The sequence below is a fragment of the Pectinophora gossypiella genome, chromosome Z (genome assembly GCF_024362695.1).
Source record: "Pectinophora gossypiella chromosome Z, ilPecGoss1.1, whole genome shotgun sequence".
Taxonomy (NCBI): Eukaryota; Metazoa; Arthropoda; class Insecta; order Lepidoptera; family Gelechiidae; genus Pectinophora; species Pectinophora gossypiella.
In genome coordinates, this window is record NC_065433.1 from 9,270,980 (window position 1) to 9,297,756 (window position 26,777).

General features: G+C 40.3%; 3 protein-coding genes across 12 annotated transcripts in view; 1 reads left to right on the forward strand and 2 right to left on the reverse strand.

The window, feature by feature from the left end:
• Positions 1 to 5,523, forward strand: part of LOC126379995 (circadian locomoter output cycles protein kaput) — a 25,789-nt gene extending 20,266 nt beyond the window's left edge. For 9 of the 10 annotated variants that reach the window (XM_050029044.1, XM_050029043.1, XM_050029049.1 and 6 more), the window contains exon 14: positions 898 to 5,523. In XM_050029044.1, coding sequence (XP_049885001.1) covers positions 898 to 1,062 — 165 coding nt within the window. In that variant the 3' untranslated portion in view covers positions 1,063 to 5,523. The remainder of the gene's footprint in view (positions 1 to 897) is intronic. The other variant, XM_050029046.1, reaches the window with a different exon arrangement.
• LOC126379993 (multidrug resistance protein homolog 49-like) overlaps positions 5,500 to 26,777 on the reverse strand; it is a 26,071-nt gene continuing 4,793 nt past the window's right edge. The window contains exons 6-26 of the mRNA XM_050029039.1: positions 26,377 to 26,548; positions 25,795 to 25,919; positions 22,414 to 22,609; positions 20,287 to 20,511; positions 19,841 to 20,027; positions 19,429 to 19,571; positions 18,284 to 18,492; positions 17,909 to 18,003; positions 17,217 to 17,387; positions 16,730 to 16,842; positions 16,135 to 16,275; positions 15,496 to 15,678; positions 14,677 to 14,880; positions 13,963 to 14,092; positions 13,320 to 13,515; positions 12,773 to 12,935; positions 12,303 to 12,497; positions 7,181 to 7,390; positions 6,794 to 6,940; positions 6,445 to 6,553; positions 5,500 to 5,813 (exon numbers count right to left, since the gene is read on the reverse strand). Of these exons, the coding sequence (XP_049884996.1) occupies positions 5,725 to 5,813; positions 6,445 to 6,553; positions 6,794 to 6,940; positions 7,181 to 7,390; positions 12,303 to 12,497; positions 12,773 to 12,935; positions 13,320 to 13,515; positions 13,963 to 14,092; positions 14,677 to 14,880; positions 15,496 to 15,678; positions 16,135 to 16,275; positions 16,730 to 16,842; positions 17,217 to 17,387; positions 17,909 to 18,003; positions 18,284 to 18,492; positions 19,429 to 19,571; positions 19,841 to 20,027; positions 20,287 to 20,511; positions 22,414 to 22,609; positions 25,795 to 25,919; positions 26,377 to 26,548 (3,403 nt within the window). The 3' untranslated portion in view covers positions 5,500 to 5,724. The remainder of the gene's footprint in view (positions 5,814 to 6,444; positions 6,554 to 6,793; positions 6,941 to 7,180; positions 7,391 to 12,302; positions 12,498 to 12,772; positions 12,936 to 13,319; positions 13,516 to 13,962; positions 14,093 to 14,676; positions 14,881 to 15,495; positions 15,679 to 16,134; positions 16,276 to 16,729; positions 16,843 to 17,216; positions 17,388 to 17,908; positions 18,004 to 18,283; positions 18,493 to 19,428; positions 19,572 to 19,840; positions 20,028 to 20,286; positions 20,512 to 22,413; positions 22,610 to 25,794; positions 25,920 to 26,376; positions 26,549 to 26,777) is intronic.
• LOC126379998 (NADH dehydrogenase [ubiquinone] 1 beta subcomplex subunit 7-like) lies at positions 8,115 to 8,793 on the reverse strand. The gene has a single exon (XM_050029058.1). The coding sequence runs from the start codon at positions 8,584 to 8,586 to the stop codon at positions 8,185 to 8,187; it is 402 nt and encodes a 133-aa protein (XP_049885015.1). The 5' UTR covers positions 8,587 to 8,793; the 3' UTR covers positions 8,115 to 8,184.

The following is a 26,777-nucleotide window of genomic DNA, read 5'->3' on the forward strand; positions in this document are numbered from 1 at the left end:
TATGGAATATATTTTGAACCATATAATTTATTTACTATGATAACAATGTAAGCAGACGCAGATTAATATTTTGGATATTTGGATATCTTTACCTATAGGTTTAGACAATAAGCGGGTCTATGATTTTACTTTTATTATTTTATAAAAAGATAGAAGTATATTAGAATGCTTTTGAACATTTTACCATCTTCTCAAACATCCGATTACATTCTCGAATATTTTTAAACAAACATAGTGTAAAATAAAACAAAAATCATCATAATAAGAACATTCTCCTAATTTTATGAGGTTATTCTGGATCCACTTATATATATGTATATCATTAATTTGGCGTTTATTAGTTTTAAAAATAATAATTTATTATACAAGTAAGTTTTGAGAGCACACAAAATTTGTATTGTATGTTTAACAATTTATAGATCGACTGCTTCTAAAATAACACAGATGATACTTACTTATATTTAAAACGATTGAACAGTTGGTATGAAAAGTCCAGATATTTTTTGTAAAAGAAAAATAATTAAAATTAAATAGTTAAAAAAGGCGAGAAGGCAAGTGGTGGAGATCCTTGGGGGAGGTCTATGCCCAGCAGTGGGCGTCGTACGGCTGATGATGATGATGATGAGTTAAAAAAAGAAAATTATTATCACTAAAATCTTGCCGCGTCTCAATTTTGCGGAGACTGCTGCCGTAAACAGAAACTAGTAAAAAAAAAATACTTTCAGTTATGACAGAACTGTACTGTTGTTGCCCGAGAAGATAAGCACGTAAACGTGGTCTATGAGGCCTGCCCTCTTTATTTTCATTGTTGTCTGTAAACATTTAATCAAAAAATGTATGACTTTCTAAAACTGAAATAAGATTTATGTAAGTATAATATTAAAAAAATACTTTTAGCAGGTGCAGGTGCAGAACCCGTTCGTGAACCCAGAAGAGGTACAGCAGACGCAACGTCTGCCGGCACAAATAGTGTACGAGGGAGGTGCGCCGCGCCCGGCCATCCCCGGCTACCCCCCGCAGCATCCGCCCTACACTACCGGACACCCACACATGCCCCAGTGAACGCACTGAAACACATGTACAACCTCTCCTTACTGTTTGCTCAGACGAACGTCGCTGCACTTATTCCATATCTAAAAGCGATTTAATCTGATCAACACACCTGACAACCCTATAAGGGAACTTCATATTTTTACAAATACTATGTTTCACCTACAACGGAAATTCGTTGTCATTGGGATTTTGGTATAATGCAAAACCTATGTCCGACTATTTACTTATTTTATGTAGCAATTATTGCATCACATACGCGTATGTGTTATAATATTAAGTATTTTATGTCTGTGTTAAATTAGTTCGAATTTAATCTTGTTATTTTTATAAAATGGCTGTGCGATTTCACGAATGTTGTATATAACACTTTAGAATATTATTCAAAAAAATATTATAAAATGTTTGTGTTTAACATCCTAACTACTGACCTTCCAGTCAACAAATGGCCAAGACTGTGTACAGAGTACGTGAGAGGGGACCTAACTGATTGATTGATGGCAGAAATGTGTTTAGGGTGTTAAGGGAGTTAACGTAATAAAAGAGAAAAAAGATCGTTTTTCTCTAGGACGCACTGTTTTTGAGATATTAGCAAAAACCCGAAAATGGTACCTTTGCCCCTCCCACACCCAACTCCGACTTACGTGGTAGAATTTTAGTATTTCTCGTACACATTTCTGAAGAAATCGCTTAGGCTCCCCCCGCACACACTAAACCCGTTTCTTGACTGGACTAAACGTCCTAAGTATGTTTTAATGTCGAGCAAGGTTCAGGCAGTGGCTATTTTTATTTGAAATACGTGTTTGTGCCATTTTCTGCGACTAGCAGTAGATAATAATATCGTCTATTGTTAGCTAATCTCCCGATGACAATGTAAATTGGATGTGCTCCTTTGCGCAGTTTAAAAATAATAAAGTTTAAAAAACGGAAACGGGATAGGTATTTTCATATGAATCATATTTAAATTATTGTTATTTTTAATATTAAGCAGTCTCCTCGGCACGGAAACCGCGCCGCGCGCCTCTCTATTTAGCTACTTGGCAGCTGTAACAAAATATGAAATATGTCGGATATGGTAGTTTATCATTTAACGATAATTATTCTTAATTATTCAATAGTTTTTATTAAGATCATTTTTAATAATTTTATTTTTACAAGATAAGAAAACGCGAAACACGGGCGGCCATGATTGAGTCGTGTGACGTCACATATCGCAAAATAAAAACTATCGGTCAGGTAAATGACGCGTAGTTTGACAGTGTCTTTGTTTATTGAAATGTGACATTACTGGGCATAGAGACAAACCGTTTTCGCGCGAAATTTGAAATTAATGAAGAAAAATATTTTTTCTAATATAAGCTTTTTGGAGAAAATAAAATATTTTAAGAGATATAAAATAAGCGAAAACTGTTATGTAGCCAATTATATCGAGGGCTTACATCGTTTGACGTTTATCCCCTTAGATAGAATTCGCTGCGTCTATTGATCGAAGTTCTCGATACAATAAGCGATAGGCGCGGCGCGGTTACTGTACCGAGCGGCATATTTTAATATGTAAGTTGCTTATGAATGTCTATACAAGCACTATAATATATGCAAAATTATTAAAATTCGATCGGAATAGGCCTTTTTCTTAATATAATCAAAATGGTTAAAAGGTAATCAACCATAAAATGAGTTTAATTGGATAATTGTATTTCAACATTTGATTCAATGAACTGTAAATTTAAATGTATTTTTGTTGACAATACGATAAACTATTTTCCTTATATGTTTTTAACTATACACAAAATATTGTATATCTTTAGTGGGCGGTTACCTTTAGTACGTACGCATTTGTTTATGAACTGAATTAAATTTTATGATAATAGTTATTATTATTTATGGTCTTTGTTCTGATTGTCGTTGCACAGATTATATTTCAAAATATACATTTTATTGTAAGTAAGCATAATTGTTTGTTGAGTAATTCTGTGCAGAAAGTTTCGTATGTTGTTTTGGTGCATGAGTTGATGACGTTGCTGTTGAGTTGCGACAGTGACGTGAGGGGGTTAAAACTGTATGATAATATTTCTGCACAGCGGACTCTAGCCCCCGCCCGACCCCGCGGCGTACGCGCATCCGGGCGGGGACCGACACTATAAACATATTAATTATACCTAGATATGGTATTTGTAGAATGATTAAGACATAAATGTTTAAATAGAGGACGTGGTTGCCAAAATAAGTAGATCAATTTATGATTGTTTTAAATAATGATATGTTATATGTCTCGTAATTGGTTTATGTTTTTCAAATATGAATTTTATTTTGTTACATTTAAGTTTGTTATACTGTTATTAATTTAATAATTTTATATTTTATATAGATTTTTTTGCATATGACTCGTATTTATGTTAAAGCATACATATTTTCCATATGTTTTGGAGTATGGAGTAAAGAATGAATGTAAATAAGTTATGTACGCACTATCATGTCTTATAGCAAATCAAGTGGTTGCTGTAGGTGAATGTGATCCGATGTGGTTTATAAGTAAAACATTTAACAAATGTCGGGGCTTGAGGCCTCGCGCCGTAGTTAGTCGTTAGCGAGGTGTAGACTAGAAGCCTCACTGTATTGTATCAATTATAATGTTGTCGTTGCACTATCAACGCAGACTAATGTGACTAACTGATAAAGTAATGATGACTTACATGACTGACGTACTGTTAAAATTGCTACAATTATTTAATTTGATTAGTTAAATTGTATCGCCAAGTTTTACCGTCACGTCTAGTGACAGCAAAGGGACAGGATTTAATGAAATCTTTTATTTATTGTTATTGTAAATATTGAAATAAACATAAATATTTTTATTTATTAATACGAATTGTTACATGTTCTAAAACAGATTTTATTTATGGAGCATGTGGTATTTTTTTATGTTATTCATTTTCATACAATTTTCTGACATAATATTATTATATTATTTACGTTATTATATATATCGATAAGAATGACCAATTATACAAGAGTTCTTAAATCCTAAAAAGTACCTGAGGGCTTTTATTATTAAGTTTTATTTTGTAGTTAATTTTATTAGTAAAGTTGTATAATTTTGAGCACTACCTACACTGTTTGTTATTTTATGACGTAAAAATATTCAAAAATGTTTAATATTACGTCTGAGGTTTTGAGGGATAGTAAGTTTTGAGAATGTCATGTAGTCAACTTGATTGTTGGCGCACAGACACATTATTTCATTATAATTAGTATAATATACGTGTAGTTGTACGAGATATGTCTGTTGTACAACGTAATCATTTAATAGTACATTCATTCGACGTTTATAATGTTTAGCCATAAGTAATTATGCCCGAACTCTTGTTCGCACTCACGATGAATTTGAAACGTACATGTTGTGCCGCGTTAGTATGACATCCGCGCACATATGCCCTAACCTAGCGTACACTTTATGCGCGTTTCAATTTCATCAGGGTTTTCGGCTTTAGATCATAGATCCGATAAATGTAAACTTTTTAAATTTATGCCTTTCATGTACATTTTCGGCTAAATGAAGAATGAAGTGTGTAGTAATATGGACCTTACAACATTTGGACATTAGCAGGAAGGATTGCATTCATAACGCTTATTTATGGCGAACTATCAAGGGCGCAGTTGTTGGCAACATTTTTGGAACCTTATATTGATTACCATAACGTCCACGCGGATCTCATGTTTGTCACTTAGCCCGTCAAAGTATCATATACATATTGGTGCTGGCTCAAGCAGATATCTCGTAAATAATTTTCGAAAAGGAGAAATACCGATGATTGACACATGTTACTTTTATCTTGTCGATTACCCATCCCTTTCCTTATCGGTGGACAAGAAAGTGAAATGTATAACAAAATAGAATTATGAGGTGTCTGCTGGAATCAGCCCAGCTTCATTATTTTGCATAGTGTCGTGTTACTATTGTAAAACGATGTATATTTTTTTACATATAAACTTGTACATAATGAGCGTTGAGCGGCGTGGCAGTACGTGGATACTATAATTAAGATAAAAAAACGAAATTGTATTAAATGCGATTTTTGTAAGGTTTAATTTGAAGCTTGTGTATCACGTAGCTGGCACTCGGTGGACGCCGTTGGGATTGTCAAGCATTTCTTTACTTGCCATAATACTTACCTTATATCAGATTTAATTTAATCAAAGCCATGCCAAATAACTAACCATTGATATTATTTACTTTAAACATTACATACCATTGTTCTGTACATATTTAGCAGTAGAACTAAATCATAATATTTTAGGTTTTTTGCCATAGAAGAAACAATAATGGAATCTGATATGAAAGAATACAGGGTAATGCCAAAAATTTAAGTTGCATGAAGTGATATTGTGAGTAGAACTTTAGATCCATAATGTAGGTAAAAATCAGACGTGGAAAAAAGAGAACTTGGATGAAAATAAATGAGAGGACCATAATATATTTCTTACTTATTTGCATTACGCGTACATTATCGTCTTAAAATAGCACATTTAATTAATGACCTATAACAAATAGAAAATAATTTGTTGCATGTTGAAGTTCATGAGCTATATCGAAGAATCCATGTAGGCTCGCGGTACGCACATGAGTCACAGCCATGAGTTACCTTCCTTACTAGGTTAGAGCTACTCTCGTGTTCAGGCCAGGTGTTGGCCTTTGGACATACGCCAGTAGTGTCCCTTCAAGTTGAGCAGCTCTGCGTGCGTTCCTCGTTCAACTATTTTACCTGAAACATAGCAAATCGCATCTTATAATTTAGATGAACGTTCTGATAATATACACGGTGGTTTACATACTATACAGTATACACCTCTGCTTACCCCTTGAGGGATACAGGCGTGATGTTATGTTGAGTTATAATACCGCAAAATGCACCGTAGGAAAATATTCTGTTTTTATTAGGTATCTAGGCGCGTGATATGAAAATGCTAACATTAAACATAAAAAAGCGGCTAATATAGAGTTTTTAGATGCGTATTGATGGTGGCTAATTTAGTAATTCAGGGCACAATGTATACGTCTGTTGAATATTTTATAATATTAGAATCTAAATTCTGAAGTCGGCGCAACTAGAAACATAGTCGAACTGCATGGTCCTTTGTATAAATAAAGTAACCATGGCATTGCAGGGATCGTACTTTACGATGGTTGTTTGAATTCTCGGACACACTTCTCGGAATTGGGATGGGATTCTTTGGGGTCGGAATCGACAGATCGGAATAACCAAAAAAATAAAGAATCGCAATGACGCCCGTATCCCACCTTACACAATTAAACGAAGACGAAGTTAATTGAGGGTAGGTCTGTGCTCGGTAGTGGGCGGCCAATAGACAGTTATGTTTGCTAAAAATACAAACCTTTATCGAGAACACATATCAAATCAGCATCTTTAATGGTGGTCAGGCGATGAGCAATCGTAATGCAGGTGCGCCCTTTGGCTGCCTTCTCCAGAGCTTCCGATACAGCCTGCAAACCAAACAAATACTTAGTCGTTTAGTCATACATCGTGGCCAGATCGTAGAATTGATCATTTCTTGATGTGTTCGACCATTTGGGATGATGGGCTGATCACCTGTACCACCGGTCCTGTTCCACAGGCCTGTATGCACGGTTAATCGTATCTATCTTAGGACTTTGTTTGATCTCCATTCGGATCTTAGTTCATTGTTTGATTCGTTAGAACTAAATTATTCGCTAAACACTCACTCGTTCACTGTTGGCATCTAGAGCCGAAGTAGCTTCATCTAACAGTAAGAGTCGGGGCGAGCGGATAAGCGCACGCGCAATGCACACTCGCTGCTTCTGACCACCAGACAACTGCGCACCGGCGGAGCCCAGATTCGTATCATAACCCTGGGAACAACAACACCATAAAAGTGCCCATTTTACAAAAAAGTAAGTGCCAAAATCACTAGCATAGCCATAATATTGATAGCACCGGGAGCATTCAGGGGCCGGGATGATCCTGCGGCATCGCGTCTGCATACGAATTACCAAATCCGAACTAGGTACCAGTGAACGCAATACAATGGAATAAATCCTAACACTCTATCCTCTTCAATTTCGTTTCAGTAGACGTGGAGCTTATGTTACCTTCGGCAGAGAAACGATGAAGCTGTGAATGTTGGCGGCCTTGGCGGCGCCGACGATCTCGTGCATGGTAACTTTGCGGTTGTTATCTCCGTAGGCAATGTTCTCGGCAAGTGTGCGGTCGAAGAGCACCGGTTCCTGCTGCACCACGCCCAGCTGCCGGCGCAGCCGCGGCAGCGTCAGCCCGCTGCGCGTGTCCCGGCCATCCAATTCCTGACCAGGGAACAATCGTATTACGATTCGTAACGGTACTTAGTTGATCAAACAGATACTTATATGCTTACGCTATGTACGGTCACGAGCATTAATATGTACACACTTTGGTACCATGTCACATTAACTTTTTTGTCAAATTGAACTGTAAGTCTCACTAAATGTCAAATATGTTAGTGCGACAGAGTCCTAAAGTGGGGACATTATATTGCTCATGATGACTGTACCTACAAAAATATAGAATACTATGACAAAAAATATTTTGGTCTGTAACCCCAGTCAAGATGTAGGTAATCGCTTTTAGGGAACGACACCTACCTAATAGCAAATCGTCGTTTCGTATTCGTTCGCCAAAACAGCGCTAACAATTTTAACTTGGCTAAAATCTTAATTAGGTAAGTTATAGGGATTATTTCGCAATAAATCTGCCAATGTTGGTCTCTACTTCGGACCTCTGCACTAAACATCCTGAATGTAGGTTCATCGATCTGCTTTAGGTAGGTTTAATTGCAGCGCGTGTGCTAGTCTACTGAACGTAAAGATCAGTCAAAATGTGAGTGTGCTCCACGTTCGGACCATCGAGGTGTTTGGACGCAAGTCTTATAGTAGGCTGAGGAGTCCTACTGATACTAAAACGTGCGCTGCTCTTTCAATGTAAGTACTTACCTATTTAATAGTAATTTATGTCAAGGAACATCTTAAGTACATAATAAGACACGTAAAATAACAAGTATCGAACAAAACGTGTATTTAAATAAACCAACATTTTTACAAATATTTCGTTGGCATTGATTTCATTTGCATTCCGGAGGGTCTTGTTTTTGCATTGTTTCACACTGCTCTAGTTTCTTCCGCACTCTAATCTCTCTCTCCCTTAATCTGCGTTCGCGTTCGAACTCCTTCATTCGTAGCACGTAGTCTTCCATCTCACAGTTGAGGTAGTGGTGTCGCTCGTGGTGGCATAGGAACACAAAGGGGAAATACTTGTACCGGCACACCTGGTACTCCAACAGTAAGTGAGCGCAGTAGTCACGGTACTTTGGGGGTATGCGCGCGGATTGCAAGTGCGCCTCGCATGGCTGTATAGGCCGCTCCTTCCGTTTGTAAGTGAAGCCAACAAAAGTATCGAAACTCGGTTTTTCGTCCGCCTCAAGGCCAATGCCTTTAGTTCGTAACGTACCCAATTCAATTCCCATTTATGAGAATATAAAGTTCAATTACGAATAACACTCAAATCTATTATGTAATTTTTGAAATGTTCTATTTTTGCCTATTTATTATTTACAGTTTTAAATAGATCGGAAACATTATATTTTGATAAGTTGTCACGATTGCCACGTCAAACTATAGTTTTTTTTCTGTACATTTCCGTTCTGTCTATTACGATTAATAGGTAAGGACACTTTTACGAAGGATTTATGCGATGGACAAAGAAATCTTGGGATTAGACTCCGTTTAGTAATAATACTTAAGGTAAACGCTCCTATTAACGCCACCCAAAAATCGACATCGTTTACCGCCACCTTTTTTAAATTGCGGATATTTTGAATTGTGTCTGAGATAGAAAATTGATTCAAATGTCAAAAGATACATGTATTAATTGACCATGAAACGAACATACCCCTGAGCGTGGGCAACAACAGTCTAATTTGTGATTGGTCTGTAAGTGTGCAGTGTCCGCGCAAGCAGCGCGCTCCATACAAGCCACTACTGAAATGCATAAGCATACAACATTTTTTTCTTAAGGTTTTGTGTCCGATGAAACATTATTTTTCTTCATTTTAGTAATTATAACTACTTGTTAATACGTTTAAGAACTGAGAAAGCATGCTATATTTGACATTTGTGTTAGTTTTAAATGATTAATTTGAGTTTTAAAATGTGGCGGTGATAGAAGCATACATTTGCAGTTTGGTTACTATTACCGCCACCTATGGCGGCGATCGATATTTGTATGATATTTGTATTTTTTAGTTATTTAAGGTAACATGCCAAATCATTCATAATTTTATCATCTTATTTTATAGTATGGTTCATGAACTATATTAAAATCTATTAACGCCACACATTTGGTGGAATCCAAGTATCCTGTGCTGCATATAAGTTAATGTATTTTTTTAAGAAATGTATGAACAAGTAGTTGAAGTAATTATGAATTTCTAATTTAAATACTTTATATGTTTATTAAAATATGCTTTGAAACTGGTTATTACATACATAGCTCTCATTTTGAATATTTATTTGTTTTCTTAAGGCAAATTTTTATGTGGCGGAAATTGAAACACAGAAATTACATACATGTTTCTATTACCGCCACCAGAGATTCCCTCTTATGATTTATAGACAGGGTGATGCATTATTCTTCGGACTGACATAGACGGACGGACAGACCGAAACGGACGGACAGATAGAGACAGACGGACGGACAGGGAAAGACGGACGGACAGAGATAGAAGAACAGACAAGAGACAGAAGGACAGGCAGAGACAGACGGACGGACAGAAACAGACGGATAGACAGAGACAGAAGGACAGACAGAGACAGACGGACGGACAGAAACAGACGGATGGACAGACGGACGGACAGAGACAGACGGATAGACAGAGACAGACGGACCGGCAGAGACAGACGGATAGACAGAGACAGACGGATGGACAGACGGACGGACAGACACAGACGGATGGACAGAGACAGACGTCAATTATGTATATAAATCTATGAAACCAAAAGATTTTTCTGTAGTTTATGTCATAATTCATTTAATAAAAAAATAACAATAATAATAAAGTTTATTGAAAACTCCTCATACAGAATCATTTCGCCGACTCCCGAAATCCTGAGGGAGATTGAAAGTTTCTATAGACAGCTATATTCCACGAAAACATCAGGCGAAAGCATGGCTCGAGACCCTCGAGCCAAGCTTACCCGACACTACACTGAAGATATCCCGGACGTCAGCCTATACGAGATTAGGATGGTCCTCAAACAGCTCAAAAACAACAAAGTGGCAGGAGATGACGTAATCACAGCAAAACTTCTGAGAGCGGGCGGAACGCCAATACTCAAAGCCATCCAGAGGCTGTTCAATTCCGTCATATTTCAGGAGCCAAACGCCGAGGGCATAGAGCGGAAGCGAGGTGATCCTGTTCTTCAAGAAAGGTGATAAAGCCCTACTGAAGAACTACAGACCTATCTCGCATCTGAGCCATGTCTACAAGGTGTTTTCGAGGGTCATTACGAATCGTCTCGCTTGCAGGTTTGACGAATTCCAGCCTCCCGAACAAGCCGGTTTCCGAAAAGGCTTTGGCACCATAGACCACATCCATACGCTGCGGCAGGTTATACAGAAGACCGAAGAGTATAATCTGCCACTTTGCTTGGCGTTTGTGGACTATGTGAAAGCCTTTGATTCGACCGAGATCTGAGCGGTGTTGCAGTCTCTTCAGAGGTGCCAAGTGGACCATAGGTACATCGAAAAGCTAAGGGACCTCTACCAAAATGCCACTATGTTAGTTCGAGTACAGAACCAGAGCTCTAATCCGATCCAACTGCAGCGAGGAGTGAGACAGGGAGATGTCATCTCTCCGAAACTGTTCACTGCTGCATTGGAGGATATTTTTAAGCTTCTGGACTGGAAAGGATTTGGCATCAACATCAACGGTGAGTACCTGACGCACCTTCGATTTGCCGATGATATAGTCCTAATGGCTGAGACCCTGGAAGACCTGAACACCATGCTCGAGCATCTCAGTAACGCATCCCAACGAGTGGGTCTTAGCATGAACATGGCAAAGACAAAAATTATGTCCAACGACCATGTCGCACCCACTCCAGTTCAGGTTGGGAACGTTACACTCGAAGTTGTAGACCAGTACATTTACCTAGGACAAATAATCGAGAAAGATCTCTCGTCGGATCCAACTCAGATGGGCAGCGTTCGGGAAGCTGCGGAATATCTTCTCGTCCAAAATACCAGTGTCTCAAGACGAAAGTTTTTGACCAGCGCGTGTTGCCAGTGATGACCTACGGCAGTGAGACGTGGCCGCTTACTATGGGTCTCGTGAGGAGGCTCGGTGTCGCTCAGCGGGCAATGGAGAGAGCTATGCTCGGTATTTCCCTGCTTGATCGAATCAGAAATGAGGAGATCCGCAGGAGAACTAAAGTCACCGACATAGCTCGGAGAATTGCAAAACTGAAGTGGCAGTGGGCAGGACACATAGCGAGGAGAACCGATGGCCGCTGGGGCGGAAAGGTTCTGGAGTGGCAACCACGTGTCGGACGACGCTCAGTGGGTAGGCCCGCTACAAGGTGTACCGACGATCTGGTGAAGGTGGCGGGAAGCCGCTGGATGCGGGCAGCACAGGACCGATCGTTGTGGAGATCCTTGGGGGAGGCCTATGCCCAGCAGTGGGCGTCATACGGCTGTTGATTGAAAACAGTTCGTTTACAGTTTTTGTTGGAACGCTGTCTTTCAAACTAGGTGAACCCGTATTTTGAGAGACAGTGCCTTCCCAATTTATGTATCTATTAACTACATTAACAGTGGTAAAAATACGGTATTAAAACAACCTTTATTTTTAAATAAAGTATTTTATTGTACCTGAATAGTTGGTTAGATATCTCTTTGGCGGTATTCGATGCAGCAAAGGCGGTAATAGAAAGAAACCGCAATTCATGTGGCGGTAATAGAGGCAAGTGAGTTTTCGGACATAAAATTATTTTTTATCTAAAATATTCACTCAAAATTAAAAATTCTTGATGTATTTAGCAGAAGACAGTCATAACAATACAAATAAAATAAATAAGCTGCACTAGCAAATACAGAAGTACTTAATTTCTGAGAGGTAATCAGAGCATAGCTTAACCTGGCGGTAATAGGAGCGTTTACCTTAGGTACATTTTGTGTACTTACAATATTTCCAGTATCGGGATCGTAGAACCGCTGTATGAGCTGCAGGATGGTGGACTTGCCACAGCCAGAGGATCCGACGAGCGCTACAGTCTTCCCTGCATCCACCTTCAAGTCCACGCCCTTCAACACTCGCAGATTGGGCCGCGTCGGGTAGCTGAACTCTACTTCTTTGACGCTGAATGCGCCTGTAGCGGCCTGGTTACATGAAAATACATTTAGATACCTGTGTAAGTATTTATGAACGCGAAAGTATAGGAATGTGTTCCTTTCTCTTTCAGGGCTAAATCACCAGATCCACACGGAAAAAATAGACGTTTTACAACATCTCAGTTTCCAGCAGACAATGCCCAAACCCGAGGTTCATGTCCATTCTGAAATCGTATTTTTAGGGGCAGGTATGAGCGAGCTGTCTCTTATTCTCTGGCCAAATAATGAAGGATTCTGAGGCAAATCTCAAAACAAAAACGTACCCAATCCTTTTTGTCTTTGACCCCTCTCTCGGTCTTGATCTTGGGTTCCCTGTTGATGAGTGCCAGGATGCGTGCGCCGCAGTCCTTGGCCGAGTTGAAACTTGGCGCGTACACAAGCGATTGGCCCAACATGTACGCTCCGTACATCAGCGCTTCGTTTACCCTGATCAATACACACATTTCATACAATATTCATATTATAACATTTATAAAATCTACTTAATCACATTGGTATTTTCCTCGCCGCTGTCCGTATAACTTCAAAAGTGTATGTTTGACGTTGGGGAAAACGGGTGTGGACTGAGACGATTAGGTACCACGAGTGTTGAAAAGAATATCCGCAAAAAATCAAACGAGAGTTCGCTTCATAAATGCAACAATACATCGCACTTGTGTGCGTGAATCGGTGAGTAGGTACTTATAACTGACAAGCTAGCCACCAACTCGCAGTGGAGCGGTATTCGCCAAACCCCCTCCGGTTTATTGAACGAATGTCTGTGCTCAGCAGCGGGACGTATATAAATTGTTTATAGTATACTATACTTACAGCAACACGATTTTGTACTCCAGCCCCTCGTAAGCTACAAGCGTGGTGCCGTAGACAGTGGCGCTGATGTAGGAGAGAAAGGGCACGTACACTCCGAGGCCCAGCACGAGCCCACGCCACCTGGTCTTCCTTGCGACGGCTGCGCACGCCTCTGCGAGTGACTCGTGGAATGTTTTTATGAACACTTTTTCCACCCCTAAACAGAAGGAAGGTTTTTATTCGTTAAACAGCGTGAGTCAAGTAGACGCTGAATTAAATGATACCTACGAAGCGTTACATTTCGCGCAATTACGTTACCGGTTCGTCACTCTACACAGTCCAGCCCCCGCGGGACGGAAAGCGCGTTATATCCAGTACTTTGCCCAGTAGCCGTACGACGTCTACCGTAGATAGTACTAGCTGCATCTATTGGTCGAAACCCTCGATATAATTCGAGACGTGCGCGGCTCCATTGCCGTGAAGACTCTGCTAATGCTAACAATGGTGACTGCGGTTGCAGATTCTATCGCCGCGCGCTGGTCCAGTTGGGTCTGGTGGGAGACTATGCCCTCTAACAAGATTCTGCCTCCCCACCATAACTCTAATAACAGAGTTGGTAAGGTTGGTTATTGACCTCACAACCTACACGAGAGAAGTAACGTACCCAAGCTCTGCACAGTCCTGATGCTAACAAGGGCTTCAGTGGCGACCGCGGTGGCAGACTCCATCGCCGCGCGCTCGTCCAGTTGGGACTGGTGGGAGACTATGCCCTCCAGCCAGATACTGCCCACCATCTGATGGGATAAATGAATGAGATATTTTTGAGTAAATAAGGTGATACATTCTCACTCGACGCGGATTTTGTAGCAGTGTACCGCGCGACGAGTCGAGGTAAGTAAAAACGACGACGTATTTTTTTTTTTCTAAAATTTTTACAATTCGCTTTTCTATTTAATCTTCTTCATTTTATTTTGGACCTGCACTAGGCACTGGCACTGGATACTAAGCACTTTGCGCTAGGCTCAGTAAGTCACGGGTCTTGTTAAATACTAGCTAAAACTGGTGCACCTACTCTTCTCTCTCGCCGTGAGAATAATCTATCCTGGTGCCAGGAACCTACTCGTACCCATTCGAAGGTACGCATCGTCCATGACATAATGTGTTCATTAAATTTGGACGGGTTACCTACGTTGCCGATGCACATCGAAACGTTTGCAATTTGGTTAGTCCCTTTGTACAGATAAGGGTAGATTTTTAATATAGCTAAATTGTAAATTAAGTAAGTTATGCAACCTGTAAAGTTATGCATTGTCTTAGCAAGTTAGCGAAGGATATGAATGGGACTTTATTTGCTTGATTACGCCTCGCTATTACTCACAAGCGGCAAGAAAGCAGCACCGACGAGGGTGAGTTTCCAGTCGTAGCTGATGGCGATGACGAAGCCGACGAACACGGAGCTAAAGCCCTGCAGGATGAGCCCGATGCGGAGCCCCGTCGCGCCCTGCACCTCAGCCGCGTCGCCGCTAAGCCGCGCGCACATCGCGCCCACTGTATTGCTCTCCTTATCGAAATAGCCGATTTCCTGCAAAAGTTTTGAGTCTTGTGAGTGAGAATGAGCTGTGTGGGAGTTCACGGCCAAATGAGCGTCACTCATTTGCATCTCCCGGCGATGAAGAGCCTCTACAGAGGGGAGAAATACGTGTTATAAGTTAGGTAGGTACTTTTGGTGGTGATTATGCTTTGCTTGTAGGTATACTAAGAGGGCGGTTCGTGGAAATATTCGCATTCTGCTATAGAGCAACCTTTAATTTGTGATTTAAGGCATTAAATAACATAGGTCTAGTGCCAGGGTCTTCATCCTCTTTTTGCCCGGTCTTCGATATCCTTGGAGATAAGGTTGTTCACAATATCTGGCCAGCATTTTTTTGCCTGTCCCTGTGGGAAATAGACGCAATCTTGTTTGTGTATGTAAGTAGGTATGTTTATATTATCTACGGCTTGAACAGTGAAGCCGAATAGTTTAAAGAACAGAGGGCCTAGCCAAGTTGTCATTTGTATATCGTTACTCAGTAATGTCAAGACGCCTTGCAGGTACGCATCCGCGACGTAATTCGGACGGGTTACGTTACCGATGCACATCGAAACTTTTGCAATTTGGTTAGTCACTTTGTACAGGTAAAAGTAGATTTTTAATAACCTGTCTCAGCAAGCTGGCGAAGTATTGCTGACGCAGGCGGGTTGTCATCCGAAGCCCGGCGTAGGTGAAGGTGGTTCCTTGGAGACACATGGACGCGCCAGCGACTGCTGCCACCAACAGGAACATTCCCGAGTACAGGTCCGCCAGGTATGTGATGGTGTTGTGGTCTTTGAGCACGTAGATCTGCAAATACAGTATTTCATGAATTATCATCGTCGTCATGCTCCTGGCTTGATAAGCCACTAAAATAGTTGCAGTCAGAGTTAAAATAATTTCAAAGTCAATCATTTGTTCAACATACTCCTAATTATCGAATGTTACTATTATTTGTCAATACTTAATGAAGCCAATGATGATCAGCACACTTCAATGGGCCCGGCATCAGTGCACTTCTTGATGACGGTTACCTATCGAATGTTGTTATTTTTTATTGTACATAAAGATTATTAAGCAGGTAGCAGAGCATCCGAAGACCGGAAAGCATGCGCCCTGCGTGAAGAGATGGCTCCCTCCACCACCATGTATGGCCACTACGGAGCCTTCAGCTTCAACTGCAGCTACCGACTTTGATGCGCTTATTGTGTTGAGTGCATTATGTTATAAATTTGTGTTGTGTTGTATTGTGTGTAATTAGCTCACCCCAGCAGTATATCCGAAGAGCAACGCGAAAACGGGGAAGCAGGCGCCCTGTGTGAAGGCTGCGATGGCCCCTACCACCATGTACGGCCACTCCGGCCCGTTCAGTTTCAACAGCTGCCAGTCACTGATGGGCTTCACCTCCTGACCAGCATTTCAATTATTTTCTTTTCTATTTATTCTACTGTATACAGGGCAGTAATCATTGTGGTCCTGTGGTTTACCGCCTTCTCAAATGGGAAGTCCCAATTCGATCCCCGGCTTACAAGAATCAGTTATTAATTTATCTTAAATGTGAACACAGTTGGCTTGACCCTTGACGAAACAAAAGCTCTGTATGGCATGGGTACGGGTACTTAGTCCATCTTGTGATGGATGTACCTCTGACTACCCCCAATTGGGATATACTCGTGACCTTATGTCATGGCCTGAACATAACCGACAAACAAATTAGAAGGCTGACTCGTTTGTCTACCTTGTGTAGGTAATTTATTTGGAACCGTTTATGATTTTATCAGTGTTAGGATAAGACCTTATTGACGGTAGCAACCGCCTTTTTAAGCGTTGAGCTATTGGCTATTAAATTATGAATGGTTACCTCATCTTCATCCTTCTCGTCCTCTGAGTCCATCTCAGCGTTGTAGACGAAGTTGGTGAGACCAGCCGACATGACAGATGCGATGGAGCCCCGGGGGGTCCAGTCGTGAGATTCTACAAGATTGCACTGATTTGGTGATATCCAGAAATTATAAAAAGGCAGTATAACAAATTGAAACCAAGAATAGGTATTACAATGTATACTGTATGTTATAGAATGCGTTTGTGTTTTTAGACCTAGAAGGACGTAGATTGACCAGATTGGAGATGTCCTTAGAAAAGGTTTAGTACGGTAGTACGATCTACTCTGAACCGGCGTGCGTGTATGAAATGATTGATGAATGTGGAGGAAGCAAGAGAAGTGTGTCGGGATCGAAGCAAATGGAATTCCATAGTCTCTGCTTACCCCGGTGGGAAATAGGCGTGAGTTTATGTATATATGCTGTGTTTTGATTACATTTTATAATGGGATAACAAGGTATACAAACCTCTTTTCAAGGAGTGGTGCCTGTGTACCCTCCGACCCGACCTCCTCTTGACGTCGAGTCTCGGGAGAGGGACCTCTTCAACCTCTGCTCCGTCTCCCTCCTCCGGCACAGCTTCTATTGAATCTTGTTCTTTAACCTCGCTTCCTGTCGTCACCAACTTGTAGTAGAACTCTGCAATGTTCATAAGTAGGCACATGAATCATCATCATCAATTTAGAGCCACGCTCTTGTCGATGCAGCATTTTCCGTGCTACTTTTTTAGGAAAAGATAAGGGCAGTGGTTTCCCTCTTGCCTTCCGCCCCGCAGTACTCTGTCTGACGCAAGTGGGATGGCGCCCAGAGTAGTCTATGAATATACGTCTAATCAAGCAAAATGTGAAGTGAATAAATGGTGTGAAAGTTTCTACCATATGGTTATGGTTTGTGTGGTTATGGTTTATATTAACGTAATAGAAAAGACAACTAACTTATTAACCTACGCCCCTCCCCTGGGTATTGATGATTCCCTTCGCCAAGATGACTAGTCGAATTTGTAAAACGCTCCATACACTCGACGTAGTAGAATTGTCTAGCCAATTTTTTAAGGCAAAATTTAAGTTGGCTTTATACGGTACGGTAATCATACAAATATCGAAAAACACATCAAGTAGGTAAGTATTTAGGTAAATCACACGTAAGGAAGTTGTTGTTACCTTTGGCCTTCATAAGTTCCTCGTGTGTTCCTTCTTCAACAATCTGTCCTTGATCCATGCAGATGATGCGGTTAGCGTTAACGATGGTTGATAATCTAGTAAAATAAATACAAAAATGAGTTTTGTTAGTAGCAGTAAGTACTACTTAATAGGGGTGTTCGTCAGAGATTCCGGAGCTCCCCGATATGCGCAGCAAAAAGCCTCTTTCGTCGCCTCTTTACTCCATCCACCTTTGCCCGGCCAAGTAGTTAATGCCACATGTGGTAAATCTTACAATAAGTCACGTCAAAAAAAAGTCCGTCGAGCGAAAGTGTTTTCATGAAGATTTACCTTACGTTACCAAAAAGTAGTTAATAAGTATTTATATCCACTTACCGATGCGACACCATTATAGTGGTGCGTCCGACACTGGCTCGGTCTAGGGCGGCCTGCACCTGCCTCTCTGACTGAGAGTCCAGAGCCGACGTGGCCTCGTCGAGCAGCAGCACAGCTGGCTCGCGGAGCAGAGACCGGGCGATGGCAATGCGCTGCTTCTGACCGCCAGACAACGACGCCCCACGTTCGCCTATCAATGTGTCGTAACCCTGGGGAAAATTGAAATGTAACTAACTACCTGGTAATTACAAAAGAAAACGCATTCGCTTGCTGCGATTCCTGTAGGTACATCCCTCCATATGAGTACCAGTGAGCACTTGGGAACGCAATCCCGACTCGAAATCGCAAATTCGAGATCCCGGTATTGAAAATATCAATCCCGTAAATTACGGAATCTCGCCTAGTTCATAAAAAATATAAAGTTAGGATGGCTGAAAACTGCTTGTTTGTGATAGTGAGGTTATAATTAAAACAATTTATTTTTAAACGGAACAAAAACCTTTATTCTTCAATATTACTGACTAAATAATTAAGTTTTCTTTAGAAATCAGCATATTGAAAACATAAAATTTAATATAACTCAAGATTAGCCGAATATTGGTGCTAGTTCCTGTAAATACCATCTAATTTTATTTTAAGTTATATCTGTCCTTTTCTTATCCGCCGAAAAGGAAAGGGACGGGTAATCGACAAGCATTAAATTTATGGAACACACGTCAATTTTAAGCACAAATCTAAACCAACCGTCTAAAAATTTTACGTCAGTCAATAACCCGACACATTAATTTACTCATTCTTCCTAAAATTAAGAGCTGTGAATCATCCGTCCCTTTCCTTTTCGACGGATACGAAAATGACGGATATAACCTAAAATAAAATTAAGCGGTGTCTGCAGGAATCGGGGCCACTGTCAATCTCGAATAGGGTCTCTTCGGGATTGATCCCGAAAAATTAGTTGAGATCTCGCGAGATCGGGATTGCATTCTTTAGTGAGCACGCACTTAGTTGGAAAGCAAATTACTTATGTGATATTCTTTTCTTTATAACCGAATGAATGAGGCTGTCTTTCTGATATTAATTACTAGGACAATTGGACAACTGGTGGTGGTGGGTAATTCAATAAAATTAGAAATGTATGAACTTACATTTGGCAACCGAGTGATGAAGTCGTGAGCAAAAGCTATATCTGCGACTCGCTGTACTTCTTCCCTGGTGGCCTCCGGACACCCGATGGCGATGTTCTCGTGGATTGACCCTCGGAACAGCACCGGCTCTTGACCCACCACACCTGGTGTAAAGGAGATTTTCATATAAGTACATCATCGTCCTTAACGGAGAGGACAGATTCATAAGTCATAAATAAGACAATCATTAATAAGATTCATCGGGTTAACATAATCTATCCAATAATCTCCGTTGTTGCTGCATTCGAATTTCTTTTCCATCGTTTGGGTTGATGTCCCACCACACCAGACCTGAGTATGGGTTATTATTGAATCAACTACATATATTACGTAGTATATAATAGCTTAAAAACGGCTTGTAAAGCGGACATACCGAGACACGAGCGCAGCCAGCTCAGGTTGAGATTCTTAACGTCCTTGCCGTCGAGCTTGACTGAGCCGGCCATGGGGTCATACAACCGCTGCAGCAGCTGCAGGATAGTAGACTTGCCGCACCCTGACGAGCCCACCAGTGCCACACAGTCTCCTGGCTTTATGTGCAGCGTGAACCCTTTCAATACCTGAAGATCAACAATAATAATTGATATATATACAAGTATAAAAATTCGCCGATTTGGTTTAGAAGAAGGGAATATAAGAAAATTTATCTCTAAGGAGCGAAAAAAGTGGATCGAGTCTATTTCAGTTCATTACAACAACTTATACCGTCGTGCTAGCTACCTACCTATTACCAACCCTGGTGTCAGTGTTACAACTGAGCCGCCAAAGGCCCCTGACAGGACTGGAATAATGATTACTCACCTGATACGTTAATAATACCTTAATATCTGGCCGAGACGGGTAGCTGAAATGCACGTCCTCAAGCATGATGTCTCCGATGACTCTTCTAGGCATGACTCCTCCTTCTTCGAAGCTGTCGATGGCGGGCTCCCTCTCGATCAACTTGAAGATGCTGGTGGCGGCTCCTCTAGCTGACGCGAACACCTCGGCGTGTGGCACGCACAGTGTGATGGACTGAGTCGCCATGTACACGCTGAATAGAATCTGAAATGTGGTAAGACATACTGTAACATTTTGATTGGTTAGACTTTATTATAATAATTATTAGTAATAACAACCAACCCTGAGCTGCTAGCCGATGGCGAGGTTTTGGCAGAGTTTGCACATTAGTGTGGACACATTATATGGCTCATGACTGTCCAGTGTAGTAACCCAATATAGTATGACAATAAATAAAGATAATAAGTAGCCCGAAGCGGGCCGATAGCTGAAGGATACAATAAGTTGTTGCCGTAAGTATATCTAGACTATATAATACAGGGTGTTAGTGACATCGTAACTAAAACTTTGAGGGCTGATTTAAACTACCATTCCGAGTTGATATCAAGTGGAATTTTCCGTCGCAAAATTCATGACTTTTTGTGTTTTAATATTTAAATTCTATACTGTAACCGTAATGAATACTGAGGGCGATGATTCAGACCATGATTCTGAGTTGATATCAAGTGGAATTTCCTGTCAAAAAAAAAATCATGAAAGTTTTAATGTTTTTTAAATTATTTTCAGTTCCATACTTTCGCTACCACTTGATATCTATTCAGAATCATGGTCTGAATCATCCCTCAAAGTTTTCGTTACGATGTCACTAATACCCTGTATAGTCGTCAGGGTTCGAGTATAACCTTCACACATGGTGCATTAGCTTAGTGTGGCGCAGACTATAAAGGAGGAGAGAGTTCGAGCCACTGATGTGAGGATTCGAGAAGAAAGAGAAGAAAAGAAAGAAAGAGAGAGAGAGAAAAGAGTTGAAGAAAAGAGAACCATATTGAAGACTATAAAGAACCGGAGAGGAAATATGATTGGCCACCTGATACGACACGATTCATTTATAACAAACATTATAGAAGGAAAAATTGAAGGGAAGAGAGGAAGGGGTAGACCTAGGATAACATTTATGAAACAAATAAAAGAGAAGGTGCAGGTCGTGTCGTATCGGGAGGTGAAGGTTTTGGCGGGAAGAACAGAGGAATGGCGGTTACTCCACCGACAAGAGCGCAGCTCTTAAATAGAGAGAGAGAGAGAGGATTCGAGAATCAAAGTCTTTAATTAGTAACAAATTACTTAATAGATAAATTACGTGAACATCCAGACTAATGGTATTAACATAGTAGTAATTAAAACCAACACGCGGATGTATGTGTAAATGTGTGTAAAGACACATTGCGCTGTTTATCTGAAGATAAGTATCTCGTCTTTGTTTAATGTTGTCGATGCTATAAATCCTTTTATTATAATGCTATAACATAATAATATACCTATATCAGGTAATAATTTTATAGTAAGTATACAATGATACAATTAGACGATAGTCTGAATAGGCAAGACCGAAAATATAGTTAGTTGGACAAATATAAGTACTTAAATTAAGTTAATACATTGGTAAGTAGGTAACTATATTGTCATTCTGAGGTATTCATAAGTTCATTTTATTCATGACGAATCACCAGCCTCGGTAAGGCTTAAGGAGTACGCGTTGTACCCTACGTTTATAATTTCATTAAGTAACTGTTTGTAGGAAATACCTTTTTTTTGACGTGACTTATTGTAGATTTGCCGCAGATGGCATTTAACTACTTGGGCGGACGACTGGGGAGCGCTGAAGGCTCTCACCCGGTATAACGTTTAAGACAACAGGCCTGAGAGTGCCCAGTGGGGCGCGAATCTCGGCTCAGGGCGTCTTCTGAGAGGAAAAATATTTGAAAGAATTAATCGACCCTAGTGGGTCGATAGCGATAAGCGCTGATTGATGGAAATTGTCGACCACGCCGGCGGAGTCAGTATCGGGGTCCTGAAGTGTTTAGTATCGCGAGCTGATTGGCTGCCTCTATGCCTAGAGTAATAGGGCCGTCGGGAGCCTTTTACCTGCCAAAGACATCATAAACTTACACTGAAGACGACGCCGACGAGGTACCGCTTCTCGTCGGTGGGTTTCTCCATGTCGATGAGGATGAGCCGTGTGCCGTACACCAGGCCGATGGCGTTCAGAGAGTATGTCAGCACCCAGTTGAATCCGTTACCGAGCCCGGAGTACAGGCCCCGCTTGCGGCCATACAGCTCAGCTGGCTCCAGGAGTTTCCTATACCTGATCATACAAATTAATATTAGGCAGCAGTCCAGCTAACTACATAAACTCACGCCTATTCCCACCGGCGCAAGCAGAGACTATGGAATTCCATTTACTTCGATCCTGATGCACTTCTCTTGCTTCCTCCACATTCATCAATCGTTTCATACCCGCACCCCGGATTAGAGTAGATGGTACTGAACCTTTTCTAAGGACAAATTGGAGACAATTTGATCAGTGTATGTCCTTCGAGGTCTTTTTCAGCCAGCCCTACCACCAACCTTCGCTTTATATACCGCTTTTATCCTTCCTCCGCTCCACGAGTTTTATTTTGCTGTTCTCCTCTACCACTAGGTACAAAGAAGGAAGCTAAAGGTTCACCCCAGTAACGATTTTAAGATAGTAATCAAAATCTCTTGCATTATCATTTAAACAGTATTAAAGCCATACTCGTTTACTTTACAGATGTTTTTACTATGTACTTATAATCAGTTCTCAAGGTGAAGGAAGTCTCTCTGATAATGAGTATTTTGATCTCTGGTGGTAGAAAGCGTTTGATAACAATACAATATTTATTACGATACTCTGAGGTAACGCCTTCACTAGGAGAGGGACTCGGAGAGGCGTAGAGATTCTCGTATGTTTTTTAGTACCTCGGAAGGCTTTCTCTACTGTGATGTATGAGTTGAGAGCGTACTCCATTTATGACTTGGATTTTTAATGACGTCTTCTTCTCTCATGTGGGTTGAGAGGTGGATTACCAACCTCATCAACCCTGGTGTCAGTGTTACTATTGATCTGCCAAAGGCCCCTGACATGACTCATGAAAGTAAGTAGTCGTTACATTAACCATGACCAACGGCTTAACGTGCCATCCGAAGCACGGATCGTCTTACTTTCGGACAATCAGGCGATCAGCCTGTAATATCCTAAACAAACTAGAGATCACAAAGTAATTTTTGTGATATTTCCCCCACCGGGAAATGAATGAGAGTTTAACATTATAAAGGATCATGTCATTGACCCTAAGTAGGTACTTAAATGCACGTTTATGTGCATTATTATTATTTTGTATATATCTGGGATTGATTCCATCTCGGCTCTTCAAAGCGGTACCTTCAAGTGATCACGGGCCTAGACCAAGTGATCACTCATTTGAAAATTTGGGTTAAGTTATGGGTCGAGCTGTCTGTAAGAATTTTCGGACTATTAGGCATGTGTTAATATTGTGTAGAACACTATAGATTTGTCGGGGTAGGTCAAGGAGTTGGATATTGTGAAGCAACTGTTTGCGTACTACGCCAGTAGTATATAAATGACCATGGGAACTACGAGTATTGTAACTGTATGAAGGTTCCACATCCGTGCTATTTTTCATATTTTAGGTTCGTGTATGTGTTTAGTTTTTCGGATAATGTGGACTGTAAATTATGTGGATTCAATGTCTATAGTGCTGTTCGTTTTTCTTTTTATTATTATCAGCCTACATCATCCCACTGTAGGGCAAAGGCCTCCCTTCTTTCCTACACTCCTCTCTATCTTCGAATATCTCTTAACTTACGACAGAACATTAAATGATATGGCGCACAAATAGTTTCAGAGATCCGTACTAAGTAATATTATAAATGTAATAGTGTATGTGTGTGTCTATCTGTTTGTTTGTCTTTCACGGCAGCACGGAGCGGCGAATTGACGTGATTTTTAAGTGGAGATTGAAGTGATGGAGAATAGGCTATTTTTTGTTTCTTTCTAACCCTCCACTTCCCTAAAACAAGAGGTGGAAGTTTGTATAAGCATTCCGCAATTTTCAAGGTAGAAAGCTAAAAATTGGTTACAAACATGTATATTTTTTTTTGGAAATCTGTCCCCAACCCCTTCAAAAATACGGTGAAATTTTATATGGGACTTTTCGCAGTTTTTGGGGTAGATAGCTACATTTTGGTACTATTACCCCGAATTTAACGCGAGTGAAGCCGCGGACAAAAGCTAGTTTCAAATAAAAATATCTAAATGCCTGTCCAACCGGGAACCGAAATCAGGACTTTTACAAAACAGGCTTACACAAATCAACTGAAATATTGTGAAATTCATCTAAAGCATTCAGTGTAATTAATTTATAACCAAGTAGGTACTGTAGTATAGTATTCGTCACGAGGAGACTTAAACACGTTGTGCAATTATGAGGCAATATGTAATTCATAAGATGACAAACAGTATGAGTGTACGACATAATATTATAGTCCATTGATAACACTACCAATAAAATACAAGTACCGTCTCAATCTAGGTTATATTACAAGTATGCAATATATTAACGGCAAACTATTGAATATGCAACCATATTATAATCGGTTTATTGTGGGCAACACCACTAGTTGTCATAGACCTTTATTTTTATAAAACTATAGAGTTGCGTTGTCTCGGCCCGGCCTCTTCCAAAATAGCTGTCAAACGTAATGATCGTATTTTGTCTTTATAAATTAATCCTTTTGCATCTCATTGATTGCATGTAATTAATCGTGTTCTAAAGTGAAAATAAATATTATTTGTGGCTCACAAAAAGTTGTTTTTATAATTCCGGTCAATCACCATTGGTTTTTGTCAAGAAGCCTTTTTACAAACAATTATCTGTTTGCTGTTCAGATAACGAGGTAGATTAATAAAATACTCAAGATGGATCTGTTTGAAGAATACGAATTAAACTTATCAAATAAGTCATTAGGTGCTGAAGATAATGCAATAGTGCCAGTCATTCATTTAACTCATAGAGAAGTTCTCTTGATTTTTGATACAACACTAAAATTAATTGGTTCTGGACGACTTTTTCTTCTATGCGAGTTGATGGCGATCGATACTAGGTATATTTTTGCTGACCAATAATTGGCCACGCTTACGGCATTGTCAGTGGTCCCCTGGCCGACTCAAGTCGTTATTGATTGTACTTCAGGCTGAAAGGGATAATGCCCTGTCATGTTGGAAATCACACGAAAGAAGAAGAGATGTACTGACCGAGTTGCAAGGAATATGCTGTAGGTAGGTACAGGCTGTTAGTGACATCGTATCGAATACTGAGGGGGATGATTCAGACCGTGATACTGAGTTAATATCAAGTAGATTTTCCATCGCAAACGTATGAAACTAAAAATAATTAAAAAATCACAAAAAATTTTATTTCGTAAAATTTGTTTCCGTAATATGCTTACCTGTCGACCTCCTTGCTTTCTCCTCCGAACGACACGACCGTCCTCACTGACTTCAACACCTCCTCAGCTTGCTTGCCTGCCTGGCTGTACGATTGCATCTCCCGAATCGACGACTTTGTTTGATACTGCAATGAAATACAAAAGTACATGTCAGACACGTATAATATTGTTCTTACGATCCGATATTTTTCATAAATTTGATGTTGCGTTGTCTTCTAAGGACTGGGAGCGAATAAAAACACACAAGTAAGTAAAATATAAGTAAGGCATATAAGTAATTACCTATTTTCCTGCGCATGACATAAAAACCGATAAGTCCTTAGTCCTTTTTAACACGATGGTTCATACGGGCAATGAATGAGCTATGCTGTGTTTATCAAAACTTACAAGTTTACACATTCACAAGCTACAACTTAATTACATTTGAGTAAGTTGTAGTTAGTTAGAATGTGTGAACTTGTAAAATTTGTTTATATCACTTGGTTACATACAATTTATGAACAATAAACATTTGAATTTGAATATATAATTTGATTGTTTGTGGCTCTGCAGCACAATATGATAGTATGATGTAATACTTACGTTGGTGAGTAGCACAGAGGCGCCGATGGAGAATGGCACGACGACCCCGCAGGCCAGGGTGAGCTCCCACCCCAGGGGGAACGCCTGGCACAAGCACAAGACGGCGGCTCCCATCAGATTCATCACCACCGATATCTTCTCGCCCATGCCGTCTTTCAGCTTCATCATGTCCCTGATCATTGGAAAAGTTTTACTATGAATAAACAACATATGAATGTAAATTCACGACTAATGCCAAATTGCGGTAGTCAGAAATACGGCTATCGCATAACGAACTATTAGTATCTACCCGCGTTTTATTAATATGGATGATATTTAAGATCAGAATCGGCGAAGAAAATGAAAATCTATGTAATCTTTGTCGAGGTAAACGGTAGAAGTAACGAAAGAGAAATAAAGCT